Source organism: Nicotiana attenuata, chromosome 3 (genome assembly GCF_001879085.1).
Source record: "Nicotiana attenuata strain UT chromosome 3, NIATTr2, whole genome shotgun sequence".
In the NCBI taxonomy this organism is placed as follows: Eukaryota; Viridiplantae; Streptophyta; class Magnoliopsida; order Solanales; family Solanaceae; genus Nicotiana; species Nicotiana attenuata.
Window position 1 is genome coordinate 70497443 of NC_031991.1, and position 18377 is coordinate 70515819.

General features: G+C 34.6%; 2 protein-coding genes across 3 annotated transcripts; one reads left to right on the forward strand and one right to left on the reverse strand.

Moving 5' to 3' along the window:
- LOC109224060 (transcription factor DIVARICATA-like) lies at window positions 635-2686 on the forward strand. The gene is made up of 2 exons (XM_019388607.1): window positions 635-1428; window positions 2080-2686. The coding sequence occupies exons 1-2, from the start codon at window positions 1007-1009 to the stop codon at window positions 2543-2545; spliced, it is 888 nt and encodes a 295-aa protein (XP_019244152.1). The 5' UTR covers window positions 635-1006; the 3' UTR covers window positions 2546-2686.
- On the reverse strand, window positions 3633-14883 carry LOC109224061 (histone deacetylase 15). 2 transcript variants are annotated; one of them, XM_019388608.1, is made up of 19 exons: window positions 14764-14883; window positions 14594-14681; window positions 13747-14048; window positions 13480-13656; window positions 13254-13368; window positions 12096-12169; window positions 11817-11892; window positions 11550-11614; window positions 10975-11030; window positions 10707-10830; window positions 10500-10625; window positions 10317-10367; window positions 9805-9873; window positions 9533-9641; window positions 6660-6739; window positions 6475-6557; window positions 6334-6379; window positions 4926-5097; window positions 3633-4032 (listed from the first exon to the last, which is right to left on the reverse strand). In XM_019388608.1, the coding sequence occupies exons 3-19, from the start codon at window positions 14023-14025 to the stop codon at window positions 3899-3901; spliced, it is 1836 nt and encodes a 611-aa protein (XP_019244153.1). In that variant the 5' UTR covers window positions 14026-14048; window positions 14594-14681; window positions 14764-14883; the 3' UTR covers window positions 3633-3898. The 2 variants fall into 2 exon arrangements, with proteins under 2 accessions (XP_019244153.1, XP_019244154.1); XM_019388609.1 differs by lacking the exon at window positions 14594-14681.

Genomic DNA, 18377 nt, shown 5'->3' on the forward strand with positions numbered 1-18377 from the left:
ATAAGCTCAAAACCGAAAATCCAAAGTATCCAACCCGAATAAATTGAAATCGAACTTAAAAAATCCGATCCAATCCGAGCTTATTTGGATTGTCATTTCTTCAATCCGAAAACCGAAAATCCAAACCAAAATTTTATATTTAATCCGAACGCTCACCCCTAGCGAGATACTTTATGCACTAGGGCTACTCTCTTTTTACTACCTAAGAGAGATTTTATTGCATGGCAAAAGTTGGTAACTTTATCTACACTACCTTTCTTTATTTCCCCCCCCCCCCCCCACCCACACACACCCCCGGGGGGTTGTAGGGACAGGGAGGAGAAAGAGTTGGAAAGGAAACTCTCTTTTAATTCTTCTTCTTACTTTTGGTCGACATGAGCTTAATATATAGGTGGAAATTAATTTCCTTGTATACTGGATCTTGAACTATTTCCTCTTATCTATTTTCCTTTTTTGTATATAGGATATTTCGTTTACTTATTAGTACCCTTAATTGATTTCTTGCATAGGATCTTTTACTTTATTTCCTTCTTCAAATTTTGCTTTTCCTTGTATATAGGATTTTATATTTAGTTTCCCTATATAATAATATTTACATTACTTAGAATCTTAATCCTTAATTGATTCCACGTGTTTGTTTCCTTCTTAATTTTTATTTTCCTAATTTTAACCTAAAGTTTATATCTATATATTGACTCCAAACCGGAATAAAAATACACAACCAAAGTTATTCTGGAATATTATTTTATTTCTTTTTTGTAATTTTGTTGCATGATTTTGTTACGAACGTGACAAATCAGCCCATCCCCTTCAATTTCACAAGTGGTCCTCCTTCTCCATTAATACAATTGATACCTCCCATTCTTATCCTGCACTCTCATATTTTTCTCTCTATACTACCTTTCTATTCTTGTGCACCAACAATTTTCCTCCTTCCTAATTGGGAAAAGTTGTAGTATTAAACTGAAAAATATTATAACAAGTAGAAAATTAAAAAAAAAAAAATATGTCAGTTTCAGATTTACCTTCAAAATTGTGGAGCAAAGAAGAAGAAAAAGCATTTGAAAATGCAATTGCAATGCACTGGGTTGAGGATTCTGAACAACAATGGGAGAAATTTGCTGCAGTGGTCCCCACTAAAACCATTGATGAAATCAAACGACATTATCAGCTCCTTGTTGATGATGTTGCAGCCATTGATGCTGGGCATGTTCCACTTCCTAATTATATAGGAGAAGAATCTTCTTCCTCTTCAAATAAGGAAACCAATTTAGGTTATTCTGGGTCAGTTGACAGACGCTCCAATTGTGGTTATACAAATGGATTTTCGGGTCCAACACATGACCCGATTGGCCATTCTGGTAAAGGAAATTCCAAAGCTGAACAAGAAAGACGAAAGGGTATTCCTTGGACTGAAGAAGAACATAGGTATGGAACTAATTCTTTCTTTTTTCTTCTCAATTGCACTAATTTAGAGTTTTAATTGAGGATTAAATAAAATAAGTGATAATTCATAAAGCCGCAACCTGTTTGGCATTGAGATTTAGTTATTATTATTGCACAAATTTAGATGTTAGAACTTTTACTATAGGTACCACAGTAAAAAAGAAATTCAATTCCACTAATTTAGAGTTTAGAATTTTTACTATATATCCTTTGCTTTTTAGGAGTAGTTAATTCTTTCAGAGTTTTTTAGTTATACAATTTTTAATACAATTTATTTTTATGTGCATAATTTTTTATATGAGATGAGTTTAACTAGAGTAATGTTGTCGGGAATGATTTATTCAGGCAACCCTAATTTTGTTTCGAATTGAAGTGTAATTATTGTTATTGTTGCATTAGACAATTTTTAATGGGATTGTTACACAAATAGCAGGTCTAATGTTTATTTTTTTTAACCTATATACATAAATTATATATTAGTCATACCTGATTATACATATATTATGTATGAATATATAAATTATATATTTGCCAGTTATTTTTAATTTAAGAGACTAGTTAAGTGGCTATTTGAGTTAATTCTTCATTTCTCTTAATCCTATGTCTGAATTTATCCCATTATTTGGTTTACAGGTTATTTTTGCTAGGTTTAGACAAATTTGGGAAAGGAGATTGGAGAAGTATTTCAAGGAATTTTGTGATATCAAGAACACCAACACAAGTGGCTAGTCATGCCCAAAAGTACTTTATTCGTTTAAATTCAATGAATAGAGATAGAAGAAGGTCAAGTATTCATGATATTACAAGTATTAACGGTGGAGATGTTTCAACTCATCAGGCTCCTATTACGGGCCAACAACCCAATCCAAATCCATCAAATCCAGCTGCACTTGGGCCCAATATCAAGCATAGAAACCAGCCCAATATGCATGGTTACAGCATGTACGGTGCTCCGATGGGACATCCCGTCGCTGCTCCGCCTAGTCACATGGCGTCGGCCGTCGGAACTCCGGTTATGCTTCCTCATGGACACCATCCTCCTTATGTTCTTCCCGTTGCATATCCCATACCGCCGCCGCACCCACCACCTATGCACTAGTAAATTGTGCACATTACTGGATTTTTTTTCCTTTTAATTCTATAGACTATAGAGTCATAACATAAATGTTTTTTAGCTGCTGCTGAAACTGAATTTTTGAAAGGCTCCTACCTTGTTTTAAGTATCTTTTAATTGTTCCAATTGTTCTTTTTTAATGCAATTGAGAAATTTGTAAATACTAGAGTTTAGTTTCTGTGTGTTTTGAGGGGTTCATCAACAATTCTTTTGCACAACGTACAAGGGGTTCTTTTTGGCATCTTTGCAATTTGAGTACATTAGCAGCCAAAAGTAGAGGAAGTGTCCAGAAACCAAATCCACCAATAAGGAACAGGAACACAAGAAAAAGGTAAAGCAATAGCTTTCAGTGGTACAAAGGACCCGGGGGGGGGNNACAACAGATGAAGGTTATGTGGAGAAAAAGAAGAGAGGAACTTTGGAACTTTCTCTTGAAAATCTAGAATAAAATAATTTCCAACAAACAACAACCCAGTATGATTCCATAAGTGGAAAAATTATTTTCGATAGACCCCGACTCAAGCAAAACACAATCATAGCACTTTTTAAAAGAAAAAAAAAAGTCATGAAAAAAAAAAGCAGTATCAGCAGTTTATAAAATAATTTTCGAGTGTAAACTAAAATATAAAATTAAAGTGCAACATTTTTTAATCCCAATTTTTTTTTAAAAAAAAATGAAGTTCCATAATAAATTACATAATTAATGCGCAAACTATAAACGATGAGATTTTTAGACTACTTTTTCATTATTTTATTACCTTATAACTTAAAACCTCTTAGCCGTTGAGGAACAGCGATGTTTAACCTACGAGAGCACCTCTTCCCACCCCCCCCCACCCACCCACCACCCAAGGAGGGAGGGCGGGGAGGTAGAACTTTAGATATTTATGAGCATCTGCGCTCTCATCCATCATATAATTGGACTTCTGCTATTCTGCGTAGCAATTCCCAAAGGGCAATGACAAAGACTCCCATTATTGACCCCTACGTAATGACAATGTAATTGCTGACGACAAGCTATTTCATTAAAAAAATTATGAAAAAAACTGTATGAAAGGGCACAGTACAAAAATAAGGGAAGTAACCATTTTTCAGCTCGTTTGTTGATTACTGCAAGTTCTTTGGAACCATAGTCGTTCATACACATGCTGGTAAATTAGAATATTAGGCAGTACTAGAATTAGACCACTACAAATTGAAACTACTATTCCAAGTCAGTCCGGGGAGCGATGGAGGTCGAAGCACAATGACCAAAAAAGAACATTAGGAACTCTAGTTTTTCTCAAGTACAAAACAGCAGCATAGTCTAAAGACCTAATGTATGTAGATTACAAAGAGTCAACATCCACAAGAATAGTTACAACAGGATTTTGCACGCAGCTGCTTGGATAGTATCTGATACAACCACCTCTTTCGTCCCCATCGCCACCATACTGGTACACCAGTCCTGCGTCTTCGCTTACCCTGTTTTACTGCATCAGGACCAACAAGGATATAGTTAAACACACTAGAAGCCCAATCCTCATCAACACCATTGCAGAATTTAGTGTCTAAAAGACTATACAGAAAGCTAACTGTCCTAAAACTTATCATTCAAAGAAATGACCGATTGAACTCGCAACGACCAATGCACTTTATACAGAAAAAGTATTGGGAATTTTCAGCTGATATGCATAAGGCCTCCACATTTATTTACTACCAACAAGTGCCAAAGGATTTCAATTGGGGTTTATTTTGATCCTTTATCATCCTCAGAGTTAAAACTATTTTGGGTATTAGGTGATCGTTCAGCCTCACATTTGATGACTTTTTACCACATTTTAGTGAAGAAAATAGAAGCTGCACCAATATTGCATTTCAGGTAGGTCACAGAATTGTTGTATATTCTCGAATTTTAACTTAGAATTTTGAATTGTTGCACATATATAAAGTAGTGACAGAGTTGACGCAAAAATCACAGGACCAACTGGAGAAACTCTATTGATTAAGTGGGTGTTTGGACATAAGAATAAAATTTCGAAAAAAAATGATTTTTTTTTCAAGTGAAAATGGTATTTGAAAATTAGAGTTGTGTTTGGATATGAATAAAATTTTGGGTTGTTTTTGAATTTTTGTGAGTGAAAATTTTGATAAACAGCTTTTTGTTTCAAACTTTCGAAAATTCCAAAATTCATCTTTCAAGTGAAAATTGGAAATTTTATGGCCAAACATTGATTTCAAAAAAAGTGAAAATTTCGAAAAAATGTGAAAAAAATCATGGCCAAATGGGCTCAAAAATAGAAAACAAAAGCTTATCATCCAAACTAGAGACAAAAGAAAACACGGACCTCAGATATGGAGCCCAGCGAAAATTCAAGTAACTTACTTGTATCCTGAAAAACATAGTGTCCCCATTTTGAATGCAATTTCATGAAGTTTGTCTCCAATGTAGGCCAATAGTTCATCTGAATCTTTAAAACATCCATAACACTTCGCAATCCAGATTTGGAAGGTACAGTATTGTCTAGGTCAATCACAGGACCTTCACCAAGCAAGACCTAGATAAGAAAGGACAACATCAAAAAGAAATCAACTTCTGCACACACCAGCAGTTTTAAGGACAAATATTCAAAACAAAATGTTCTAGCAGTTTTCATGTCACCACCATCACTATTAAGAATGCAGCATCAACGCATATTCAGGACCTAGAATAATCTAGTTAAAAGTAGCATTACCAAAAAAAAAAAAGGAACAAACTGTGATATATCCACAATTTGTAATCTAGACTTCTCCAAACATACTGCCAGAAAAGCTCGCTTCGATAAGAGATGTAAATCCTAGTCATGAAACCTTACAATTATCCAAAGAGTTGATTGTTCTAGTTGCATTAATGACTTCTCTGGTTTATCTGCTCGTTAAGTGAACTGAAAAAGATGCAGGGTGGATAATCTCCTTGTAGAAAAACACATAAGAATGTACAATTCATTCATTGGTCAGCCAGGATTTCATAATATGCTTGATGCACAAAGCAATGTGTTTAAAAAAAAATAATAGGCCAAAGCATACCATTACTCAACAATTCATTCTACATTACTCAGCCAGGATTTCAAAATATGCTTGATGTACAAAGCAATGTGTTTACAAAATAATAGGTCAAAGCATGCTATTACTCAAAAAGATGACCAATACAATATCAAGCCATCTGGTTCTGACCAAGAAGCCTGAACTCTTTGCAGTTTGCACTATGCACGCACAACTGGAAGCAGTTGAAACCTATGTTGCGCGGACTCTCCAAAATGATGCCGCACCCGTGTCGGATCCTCCAAAAATACACTACTTTTGGAGGATCCGACACGCACCCATCGACATTTTCGGAGAGTCCGGGCAATATAGGTTGAAACATTCATCACACTGGACTTAGTAGTGATAGTCATGATAGAAGTGAAGTAAGACTAGAAGGGAAAGAATAATGTCTTGGTTTTTTCCCCCTTGAGTCTGATATCCTCTTCTGTGATGTAGATTCTCTACCTTTTGGTATACCTCTTGTATATGGGAGTTTCTCCCTTTTTTTATTTATTCCATTTACCTTATACAAAAAAATGTATATGTCCATACTGATAAAAACTCCCTCCTGACACTGCAAGTTCTTTTTCATTTTTCAAACTATAAGTTTTAATGCGAGACACTGTAAGTTCTTTCTTTTGTTCCAACAGTAAGTTCTTTTACATGCCCTGTTCGTCAGTTCTTCCCGCTCCACCATTCACTACCCCTGCCTAAATTAGAGTAAATTTTACCTTAATCACTGCTGTAGCTGATGATGAAATTGAACGAAGATTGTAGCTGCAAAACATTGCCATTCAAAACAAGCAAACATATAAATCTCCAGTTCACTTGGACTAAACAACAAGATAAAGGAGCAAAGAGAAGACACAAACCCGCCCTCAAGAATAACAAGCAATTTTCCACCTGACAATGCACTCAACATTTGAGTCATTGATGCATAACCAGCAGGAGTTACCTGCAAAGATGATCCCAAAGGTAACACTACGTAGCACATGCAACATACAAGAGGAGTAATGAGTACAACATTAAACTAGTCGATACGAAGAAAAATTCTTACATCACAGCAACCAAGGGGATCACCCCTAGCAGCATCAAATCCTGCTGAAATGATAGTAAAGTCTGGATTGAACTCCAAAGCTGCAACAAGGTGGAAATAGAGAAGTTGATGAGTTCGCTTCTTTCTTGTTTTTCTGTTTTTCTAAAGAGAAATAAATCTATATCAATATCTATATTTTATTAAAAGCACAAAGCCCCTTAGTGAAATATTGTTCGTCTTTTTAACACTTTAAAAACTTGTTTGACATTGGGAAAAATTATAATTTAGTAATTATTTTCCTAATATTTAGGACTTTGAAATTAACAAAAAAATTGACTATTAAACTTTTCCTTATTTGAACTAGACAAAAACTCCTAATATTTAGAACTTTATAATCATTAAGATTTTACCTTTAATAAAGGGGATCTTTACACAAATAGACGGTCATATTCATTGTTTACTTTTTCTAGCCATATACATAGATTACACATTGATTATATACAATTATACACATATAATACATAAATTATGCATATATTATACCTCCACCGACTAATTTTAGTTTAAGTAGTTAGATGTGCGGCTATTTGGGTTAATTCTTCGTAATAAAGTATCCTTATCATCTTTAATTTACTTCGACTAAGATATAGGATAATACGAACGATTCCATAAAATTAGAAAAATAGGAGAAATAGTTATTTTAATCTTATAAGAACACCAGCCTTAATTTACTTCTATTAAATATAGGATGATACAAACGATTCCATAAACAAGAAAAATATATAGGAGAAATAGTTATATTAATCTTATATAAGAACGATCTACTATATATTTTATTCGATTTGGACTCCAAAGTTTCCCAGGTTAACAACAGGATCAAATAATCAATAATAGTTTACAAAATTAAGTTTCATGTGTTCTTTTATCCTTGGGTATAGTTTTAGTTTAGAGTAATAAAATATATACACATATACAAAGCTATATGTTAAAATATTACACTCAACACTTAGAACAAACAACTAAGACATATTTTTAATAATATAAAAGAGAAAGACAGAGAAAGAAAAATGACTGAAGAAAGTCCTTAACACTAACACTTCAGCAAACACAAAGTGCAAAAAAGCAATTCCGTTACCATTTTGGAAATAAGATAGAACAATTAAATATTTAATATTTGATATGAGCTAATATTAAGATTTTGAATATACAAAAAATAATAATGAGAATAAATAATTAAGTATTTCAAAATCTAAAAAGTAAAATTATTTTTCAAGTTAACTCAAATCGTGGGGACCATATTGTTGCATAAAAGACCGTTGATGATGAAACAAATAAAAATAGAGCAAAATTAGTTATAGTTCAGTATTAAGAGTTAACTTGATTAAAATACAAACATGAAGAAACGGGAATGAAACAATAAAAGACAAAATGAATTCAAACTAAATCGTCTAATATTTTCCTTTTTTAATTAGTAACTAAAACCTCACTAAAAGGGTAAAAATGAAACCTTTGAGGGAAATAAATTGAGAAGACATATGAGTCAATTCTTTAATTAGTGTTATTTGAAAAATTGCTGAAGAATCACAATAGAAGTATACTTAAGCCTACTTTTGTCTTCTCGAATAAACTTTATAAAAATATTTTAAAAACAAACTCTTAAATCTGCAAGGATTATGTGTCTTGCTGAAACTAAAAAGGGAAATATGATAACTTGTGAAATTTAGATGATAAAATTATAAAATTGGAACAAAGCTAAGGTGAATATATTGAACGATGAATGAGGACTTCTATGACACAGAGTTTCCCTCTTTTATTGAGTTAGCTATATAAGATCAACATTTATTTAAAACATTAATCAATTATAAGAGCTTGGGCTTTTATTTTATAACATCCAAAAATAACTTTTAAATAATATTTATGTGATTTTAAAAAAAAATTACTCATTGAGATTGGGTACACGTGCAATGAGCATAGATTGAGACTAGTATGTTCATAAGAACAAGAAATCAAGTGAGCTACAAATAATCAACCACTAAAATATGCATAATGCATATAACGCAGATGAAAAATATAACAAACTAATTTGATCAGCATGTAAAAGGTCGAGAGTTTGATAAAAGCACATAAGATGGTGTTCAAAATAAGCCACCAAAAATCTAACCATCAACACAGCATGGTATTTCCTCTCTACACAAAGTAACAAAGGAATAAAAGCGAGTTTTGAATGACATGAATTAGTCTTTCCACTTCTTCAAAAGTTCTTCAATTTCCCTCTCCATATTAGCTGAAAAAAATCAAAAAATACATAGCGGTGCCCTTTTTCATGTGACTTTCGTCACAACATCTAGTTTATCCATACTCCTACCTGTGTGAGCTTGCTCATATTGCCCGCCACAAACCTAAATAAAGGAGGAAGGTTGCATGTTGACACTCAAAATAAACGTAGTAAAAACTCATGATGACTCCTCGAAGCATAAAGTACATAGGTACGTGCTCACCAAGGTACATGTTAATCAGTATCCAAGTGTAAAAAAATGTGGAAGGGGTTCCATTTACCATTTATCAATAAGCTCCAATTTTTTATTTTAAGAAAAGGTAAATTAAAGACATCCTGCAAAAGTTCATTTATCTTTGATGGAGTCCTCTTTGTGCAAGTAAGAACTTGCTTTTGGCATCCCAGTCATAAACTATCAAGAAAGGAGCATAACATGCCCGCATTTACTTGGCAATCATGGAGGCTTGACTTTGGCTTATGTCAACAAGGGATATATCTAGCCTCAGCCTGGTACTTTACTAAATCACCTTTTCCAAGTATCCTTACTTTCTTTTTCTACTAGTTTCTTTTTAGTAAGGTTTGATTTTACATAATTTCTTCACAGATAAATAAAAAATACCTATAGGAAGCACAACTTGCTCAAATGCAAAAATGTAATCCTTGTCACCCACTCCCCCACGGCTCCAAGGAATATTCACACAGTATCCTTCTGCACCCATGGAGCCAACCTGCAAAATAGGAATATAAACTATGACATCCAAATGCATCTCTAATGAACGTGATTTCAAAACAAAACACACGTGAAAATCATGATTTATGGAGGCCTTTTCTAGGAAGAGCTTAAAATGAATTAACACAAAATTAAGGGTTATTTTGACAAGAAACGAGTACCTCATCAGCAGCTCCTGTACCAGGGTAGAATCTTCCACCCTCATGTCTATGCAAAGATATATACAAGACCTGCTCAGTAAGAGTACCACAACATTCAGGCATAAAGAAATTCTCCCTACCAAATAACAAATTTACAATGTTGGGAAATTATTTATAATACACTCCCCGTGTCCCAAATCATGTGATAAACATTCTCATTTTATGACATCTAAAAAATTTTGGAAATAAAATTTTCCAATATTCTGCTTATAATTCGTGGTGTAGATGTTTTGCTTATCAATTAACTTTACAAGATTTCCAATATTTCAATAACTGCATTCAATAAAAATGTAAAGTCATACTAATTTCTTAACATATTCTGCTAATCAAGATATGTGAACATAAACTGGGACAAAGACAGTATCAAAGGGATAGAAAAGAATAGGATCTCTAGTGGCAACATGAAGGCCCTTTTCAGTGCTTTGCAAAAGATTGATCATAACACAAACTCAGTTTAGCAATTCATTGCTTACAGATTTGCTTCTCTCAAATATTTCTTGTGTACCATTCCCATGATGAACATCCTGCGAGAAATGAGAAAATAAATTACCTAATAGGTTACAACTTTTGCATTTCTTGTGTATTATACGAGTAAAATATCCCATGTTAACTGAAAGCAATGCAATCAAGGATAAAGATATAGCATTAGTAATTACCCAATCAACTATTAACACCTTCTTTGCACCAGCGGCCTCAGCTGCTGATGCAGCAATTGCTGCATTGTTGTGGAGACAGAAGCCCATGGCCTGTTTCACACCAGCATGGTGACCGGGAGGACGAACCTGACTCATTTTTTACAAAGAATATATGAGGGTGGTTTTTCTTCTTATATGGAGAACGCTAAATCAAATGCAAATTATTACCAGAGCAAAACCATTTTTGACACGCCCAGAGTAAATTGCTGAAGCAAGGTCAGCACATAAACCTGCTGCAAGCCTGGCAGCACACGCTGAATGTTCATTTGCATATGTATCAGGTGTAAAATAACTGCCATTTTAAAAAGTTCTTGATCAAGATAAATACTAATTATAAGTTTTTCTATATCATGAGAACACTCCTAGTACAGCGATTACCTTAAAACAAAAACAACCACCAATAAAAATGAAAATCAAATGATCAATATTCTCAAACCTGGCAAGCATACGCCTGGTAATATCAACGGCTTCGATATTCTCTGTGGAGTGGACCTAAAAGATCCAAATATATAATTAGAATATGAAAATCTAGTTCTATTTCTAGAAGTAAAGAACATCACCTCCCCCGTCTCTCGATACATAAATCATAAATGCTAAAAATTGTTGGGTGTCATCGCTGAATAAGAAGCCTTCCATTTTCTATATTTTATTTGTAGAAAACTAGTCTTTAAATTGTTAGAGAAAGCAAAAACCTATCAGCTTGCTTCTGTAGCTGGATATGTAGCAATAAAACTATCTTACAAGGGATGTTTTGTTTTTGCTTCCCCCTTCACTTAAAGGTAGATATGACGCTTAGCCAATTTTAGGTTGAAACTAGTTAAGCTATTCACCTCAAAATAGCAGCATGTAAAAAACTTGAGAAAAGTACGAGTGAAGTCTAGCATCTTCACTGACTACAATACTTATGGGTCTCAGAATGCACACTAGTACAGACAATATCAAATAATGCTGAATACAACACATAGCAGAACCCTTCACCCACTAAACAACAAGTACTTTAAAGCATCTTACCATCTGGAGTTCTTCCCTTGTAATTTCTCTTGCAGCAATGGGATGGCACTTCCCCGGAAATATACCTTAACATTTCAAGAAATCACAAGTGACTAGACAATCATTTTTCAGAGAACTGATGTCATAGATTTTAAGCAGCACTAAACCACTTAAGTATTCTACAACTTCACATAAAATAGGGGAAAGTGTGGATGCCCATATGACAATACTAGGCTATAACACTGTAATGTTCCCTACGGCATGCGGATAACAAGAATACGAGAAAACCTGCTGTAGCGAGGCTAGCTGCAATGGCTCGGAGGCGATCTGGTCTTTCAGGATGTGGATGAGATTTCATTACGACCTTTTCAATCAAAAGAGAACCCAGAAATAATACCTTTATCAAAACAGGAAACTGGTATTCACTAACTAATATCCTAAACAAAATGCAAAAAAACAACAACTGAATTCTTCTTTTCTCTTTCTCATTTATGGGACTAGAAAAGGCATAAGAAAATATTAAATAAAAGATTAACCCAGAAGATAAAAAATTGATAAGTACCATACTTCTGTGTGAAGCAACATCCTTTCATCAAACCCTACAGCAGTGGAGGATGATAAAGAACTCTGCTTGTAGGGACCTACAGCAGTGAAGAAGAATCAATATACTAGCTATGCTAAAACAAAAGAAAAGAGAGAGCATAAACAATATCGTGCAATACACAGACAAACATAAAAACTAGTAATAGATACATGCACCAGTGGAAAAGGAAAATAATGAGTTTTACAAGTTAGAGGCTATGAGAAGTAGTACGTCTGCTCAAAGTCCAAGGGACTTCACTTTGTAATCAATAAAATAACCTACGACAGTTCATCCACTGAACATTGTGAGATCAAAATTATCAAACCTCCAAAACAAAACAACATCTCAATCACGTCTTCAGGTCTTTCAACCACCTGAAGCCCAAGTATTTGATTGAGAACTTCCATTTTCTAAAGAGCTCCAGCTGTGCTAAATACTTTACCCCTTACCTTCACATATTCTAAGTTCACCCCTGAGCTCAGCTTTTGCTTCCACATGACTATATACATTTTCATATGTTAGATACAAATCTGCTTTGGGTCATCAAAAAATGAAAAACACTAAAATTTAATTTTTTTTTTTGAAAATGAACACTAAAATTTAATTATACTTGGGTGAACTGGCAACGTTATTCTTTTTAATGAATTACATTGGTTCTAGAAGCACTTTGAACAATGACTCCCGAATATGAGGTTATAAACCTATAAGCTCACCCTTACATTTTGGACTTCCATTCTAATTTCTAGATAGTTGACCTTTCCTTGCTGTGCTGGGGTCTATCGGGATACATGGTAAAGCAAATGGAACCAAGAAACAGGGTTACCGCATTGGCAGGAGAGGACACAAAAGGCGAAGGCTCACCCATAAATAGCAGTTACATACTGGACCTCAACTTCCAAAACATTATTCCTTCCACCAGTAAATAAATTTCACAGCTAACATGATAGGTCGACTGTCATCCACAACTAGATTCCTTGTCCAAGACTATTCTAGGAAAGTATGCAAATTTCTTTCCTACGGGCATATTTTGTATGACGGGATAACTTCAACTAATCATGTAACAGTTCATCGCACGAGAAAGTCATTTTCTTATCAATCAAAAGCCCAAATAAAACGTCTTACTAATAAGAATTACTACCAACCTTTAGAATTTTCAGTTACAGGCAACTCATCTTGGTTGACATCCTCTACAGGCAGATATGGAGAAGCAAAAAATCCACGCGTGAGGATTCCAGATTCTCTGTGTTCTCCGCATACCTGCATAGACAGTATTCAAGAAATAAACCACAGCCTATAGAATCTCCAGTAGGAGACTGGGCATGCTGAACAAGAGCAGAAAAAGAATAGCCAAAAAGATACACAACTCACTTCACAATTGGAAACATCCTCGACATTGACCATTGTACAATTGACACAGAACCACCTCGGAACTTCTACTTGCTTTTCTGATGGTTCCCAGTCACTGTCATCGTCATCCTCGTCGAGATTGTACCGAGCATTGTACATATCCTCCAGGGTCATGTCATTTTCACGCTTCACACTTTTCTGCAGTTGCAAAGTTACAATAAGGAATCATTAGACACACACCTTCAATATCACTGAAAAATACAAAATGAATTATAGCAGCTCCCTCACAGTTATAGCAGCTGGCTCAGGGTTCAAATGGGAGATGCCATCTGAATCTCTTGTACAATGTTGTGACACTTCCCCCGAGTGTCCATCATTAGGACAAGTATAATCACAAGATGTGGACCCAACCCCGTTCAATCTTCCGTTTAAGTCTTGACGTATAACAACTTCTGATTGATTTGGAATATTGGTTTCAGTCTTTCCACCAGTTAAATTGCCCATTTTAAGTGTCTCTGAGACCTCGTTGTCTTCGGAATTAATAGCACAATTCTCCACCAAGATCATTTCTCCACAGCAATCACAATCATCTGTGACAAACATCAAATACTAATTAGTATCAAATGAAATTTAGACAAGCACTTTTAAATTTACAAAGTGCAAATGCCAAAGCGGTCTGCACCATTACCCTTTACTGTTATAACACTAACGTGACACTACAAGCGTTTAACAAATTTGTTTAATTCCAAAGCAAGATCTGTTTAGAGATAAGTATTGAAATTGTAGTAAGTTCAAAATCATACAAATATCTGAAAAAGAAGAGAATTGAGATATTCAAAGCTACATTTTTTCTTGATAAGCGATATCCAAAGCTACGAAGGTAAATATGGATTTAGTGTAAAAGTGACATACTGTTTCAATTGTCGCTTAAATCTTGGTTTTTCATTGATCAATAAGGCTAAGCCTGTTGAAAATAGAGCATAAACACAATGCAGCTCCATAGAACAATTTAAGTTTTTAGCTTTTACTAATCTAGTAGAATGGGTCGACGGAGCACCTCTCAAGTAAGCCAAAGTAAGTGCAATGTAGTTGCAGTAGGGGAAAATATACCAACAGTTCCTTATAACTTACGAACCTGTATCGGTAGCAGCGACGAGGGTAAAGTATTTGTCGTAATTAGACCAAAGACGTTAATATAATTTGGGATACTTGCAACTTTACTCCTATAAAGAAAAAAGATTCGGAATAGTTATAACAAGCAAAGTGGAAATATTTCTGAAGCACAAAAGCAAGAATTTCTCCTACCTCTGACAATGGAAGTGCTAATGTGTCTGTGGGCGGAAGACGAGAGGGTTTGTTAGCCGAGGTTGATGAACGGTTCGATGGACTGAAGGTTTACCTTTTTTTAATATTTGCCCCCTTTCCGCAATAAATAGGAGTGCTATTTTTTAGGGTTTTTCTTTTTATTTTGTTTCAAGAAAAGGACATAATTTGGTTATCAGCCCATTGTTTGACTCAAACAACATAGGAAGTTTATAGCCTCTTTGGCAAGAACGTATTGTCTCTTTTTTTTTCGAAACATAAGTCAATCATTTTAACTTTAATGAAGGCCATTGAATATTCGAATTTCCGATACTAACAGACTCAAGGACACTTTTAATCTTGGATTACTTTAGAACTAAAGTGGCATCCATCTACAAAAAGAATCTATATCTATATTTATATCTATATTTATCTATTTATATTTATATTATTATAAAAGCACGAATAATTTATGCTAAATGTTGAACGATTAAAATATCCCCAAAATATTGATCGACTTTTTTGCCCTTAAGTATTTGTATAATTTAANAAGCCCTAGCTTACCCTTTTTATGATCATACCAAGAACTCCCAAATCCGAGCTCAAATGACCTATCAAATCCCAATTTAAAATATCAAAAACTCAAGCCCTAGCTTTACCCCCTTTGAAGAATTTCAACCAATTTCCATGTTAAATCTATCAAAGTTCCATGTATTTAGGCCAAGGGACTTACCTCCAATCACACCTAGTCGAAATCCCCCTTCAATTCCGTCCAATAGCTCCCAAGCTCGCTTAAAAATGGTGGAAATAACATAACCCTCGCGGAACAAAATGAATATAAGACTCCTACTGGCTTCAGGGGTTTCCGCTTCCGCGGTCCCCACGCCCGCTTCCGCGCAACCGCTTCTGCGGTTTTTGTCCGCTTATGCGGAATTTCATTAAAACTCAAGGGCCGCTTCTGCGACACAAATTTCCGCTTCTGCGGAAGCTCACCTTCTGGCCAAACCCGCTTCTGCAACCGCCTGTCCGCTTCTGCGGACTCGCTTAAGCGAAAAGTGTTCCGCTTCTGCGGAACTGCCCAACTCCACTCCAGGCCGCTTTTGCGACCAAGATTACGCTTATGCGGAACCGCTTATGCGGTCCATTTCCACAGAAGCGAACATACCAGATACCAGCAAAATCTGTCATTTCCTCAACTTGAATTTCATCCCGATAGCCATCCGAAGTCACCCCTAGGCCCCCGGGACCTCAACCAAAAGCACCAACATGTCTTAAAACATCATACGAACTTGCTCCAATCATCAAATCACACCTAACAACACTAAAATCATCAATTCACATCGGATTCAAGCCTAAGTTCTTCAAGAATTTCCAAAATGCACTTTCGATCAAAAACCCGACCAAACGATGTCCGAATGACCTGAAAATTTGCACACATATCCAAAATCACCTAACGAAGCTACAGCAACTCTCGGAATTCCATTCCGACCCTCGGATCAAAATCTCACCTATCAACCGGAGTTCGCCAAAATACTAACTTCGCCAATTCAAGCCTAATTCTACACCGGACCTCCAAAATCAATTCCGATCGCACTCCTAAGTCACAAATCATTTTCCGAAGCTAACCGAATCACTAGAAATCACATCCGAGCCTTCTAACTCATAAGCCAACGTCCGGTTGACTTTTCCAACTTAAGCCTTCCTTAAAGAGACTAAGTGTCTCACTTCTTATCAAAACCAATCCAAATCAACTCTAACGCACCACATACCGATAACGAAACATAAGGAAACATAAAAATGGGAGAAACGAAGCAGTAACACCTGAGACGACGGGTCGGGTCGTCACAACTATATTAAAAGCATGAAGGCCCTTAGCGAAATGTCATTCGTCTTTTTTACCCCTTTAAAATAGAGTTCGCTCTAGACAAAATAGTCATTTAATTATTCTCATAATATTTACCATTTTGAAGTCAATTAAAACTTTACTTATTAAAGTTTTCCTTACACAGCAAATCATAATATTTAGGACATCAAAATCAATTAAGTTTACCATATAAAAATCAAACAATTAGTTTATAATTTTCTTCTTCTTATTCTACGTGCATAAAATATTTTAGGAACGTGCAAAGCTCCATTCAATGTAGTACACTTTTCTTCCAATAAAATATTTAAACTACTCTATATACATCAATTCATATTATTATTTACTTGAAAATATACTTATGTGTTATAAATAGAATTCTATTTAAGATGAATGTCTATATTTTAGAGAAATTTTAAGGCTTGTTACTTGGTGGCTAAGTCACTTTTCCCCTATAAATAGAGGGGTTCTATTCCATTGTGATTCACTCCAAATCAATAAGAATTCTCTCTCCCTACTTTTCTCTGCACTATTTTTCTTCTTCTTTTATTATTTTATAACACGTTATCAGCACGAGACTCTAACCAATTGAGTAGAAGCTTTGGGATTAATCAATTGTTCCATGAACTTCCTTCATGATTAAATTCTGAATTTAAGGTAAGTATCTTACTTTATTTTTCTCTTTTAGATTCTTGACATTCTATAATTTGATTTTAAATACAAGCAAAGACAATAAATCTTGATTTTAACTCTAATGGAGTTTCAAATAAATTATAACCACCCAAAGTGGTAAGTGGTAAAATTTCTATGTCTTGCCATGATCAAATTCAGGTATGATTGTGGGCAAAGAATTGAAACCCATCCCATTGAATTTGCTTCATTCTCATTCCCTCAAGAGAATGTGATAGCAGTATGTGATAAGCCTGAAAGAAGATAAAATTATTACTATGAATGTATTAATGGATGTTGACGTGGCAATAGACGAAATTATAATCGTCATCATTGTGGTAATGAGAACAATAAGGATTCTCAAAATAATCTTTCACTTTGTGAAAGTAATATTTATCATCGATTTGAAATGATATTTTGTAAAGCACATATAGATGAGTATGGTCCATTCATGATGTGAATGTGACAACATGTGATTTATGAATACATATTCATTCTTGGAAGAATATGAACGTGCTAGTGGTAGTGAATATACCACACACTCACCTCCAGAAGGAGTTTTCAGATGATATAAGAAAATAATGTCATTATTATGGCATGAATGGTCATTGGTCACGTACCTATTGCACGCTAAAATATTTTGGTAATGTGATTATTAAAGAATAACATTAATGCAAGAAACAGATCTTGCATATAATTTTGACCATAACCATAATGGTATAACTTTCTTTTTAAAGGAGATATTCACACTATATGGATGTTGATGAATATGTGGTAGTACAAAATTGAGCTCTAGAAGAGCCAATTATACTATTTTGGAGAAATTGATTATCAATAAGACGTCGTGTTGTAGTAAGTCTCAAAGAAACTTAATTGAGTTTCTAAAGTATTCGCGAAAGCGGTTGGTCATACTGAGACTAGAAATAAAGCAAAGGTTTAATATCTTCTATTACTACAACTTGTAGCTAAGTAATATGTATGTGAAAAGCTACCTGCTTTATTCTCCAGTTTGTACTACACAAACAAAAGAATGCCACAATAAAGAGAAGTTTATTGATATAAAAACCCATATCATAATAAACTTGGA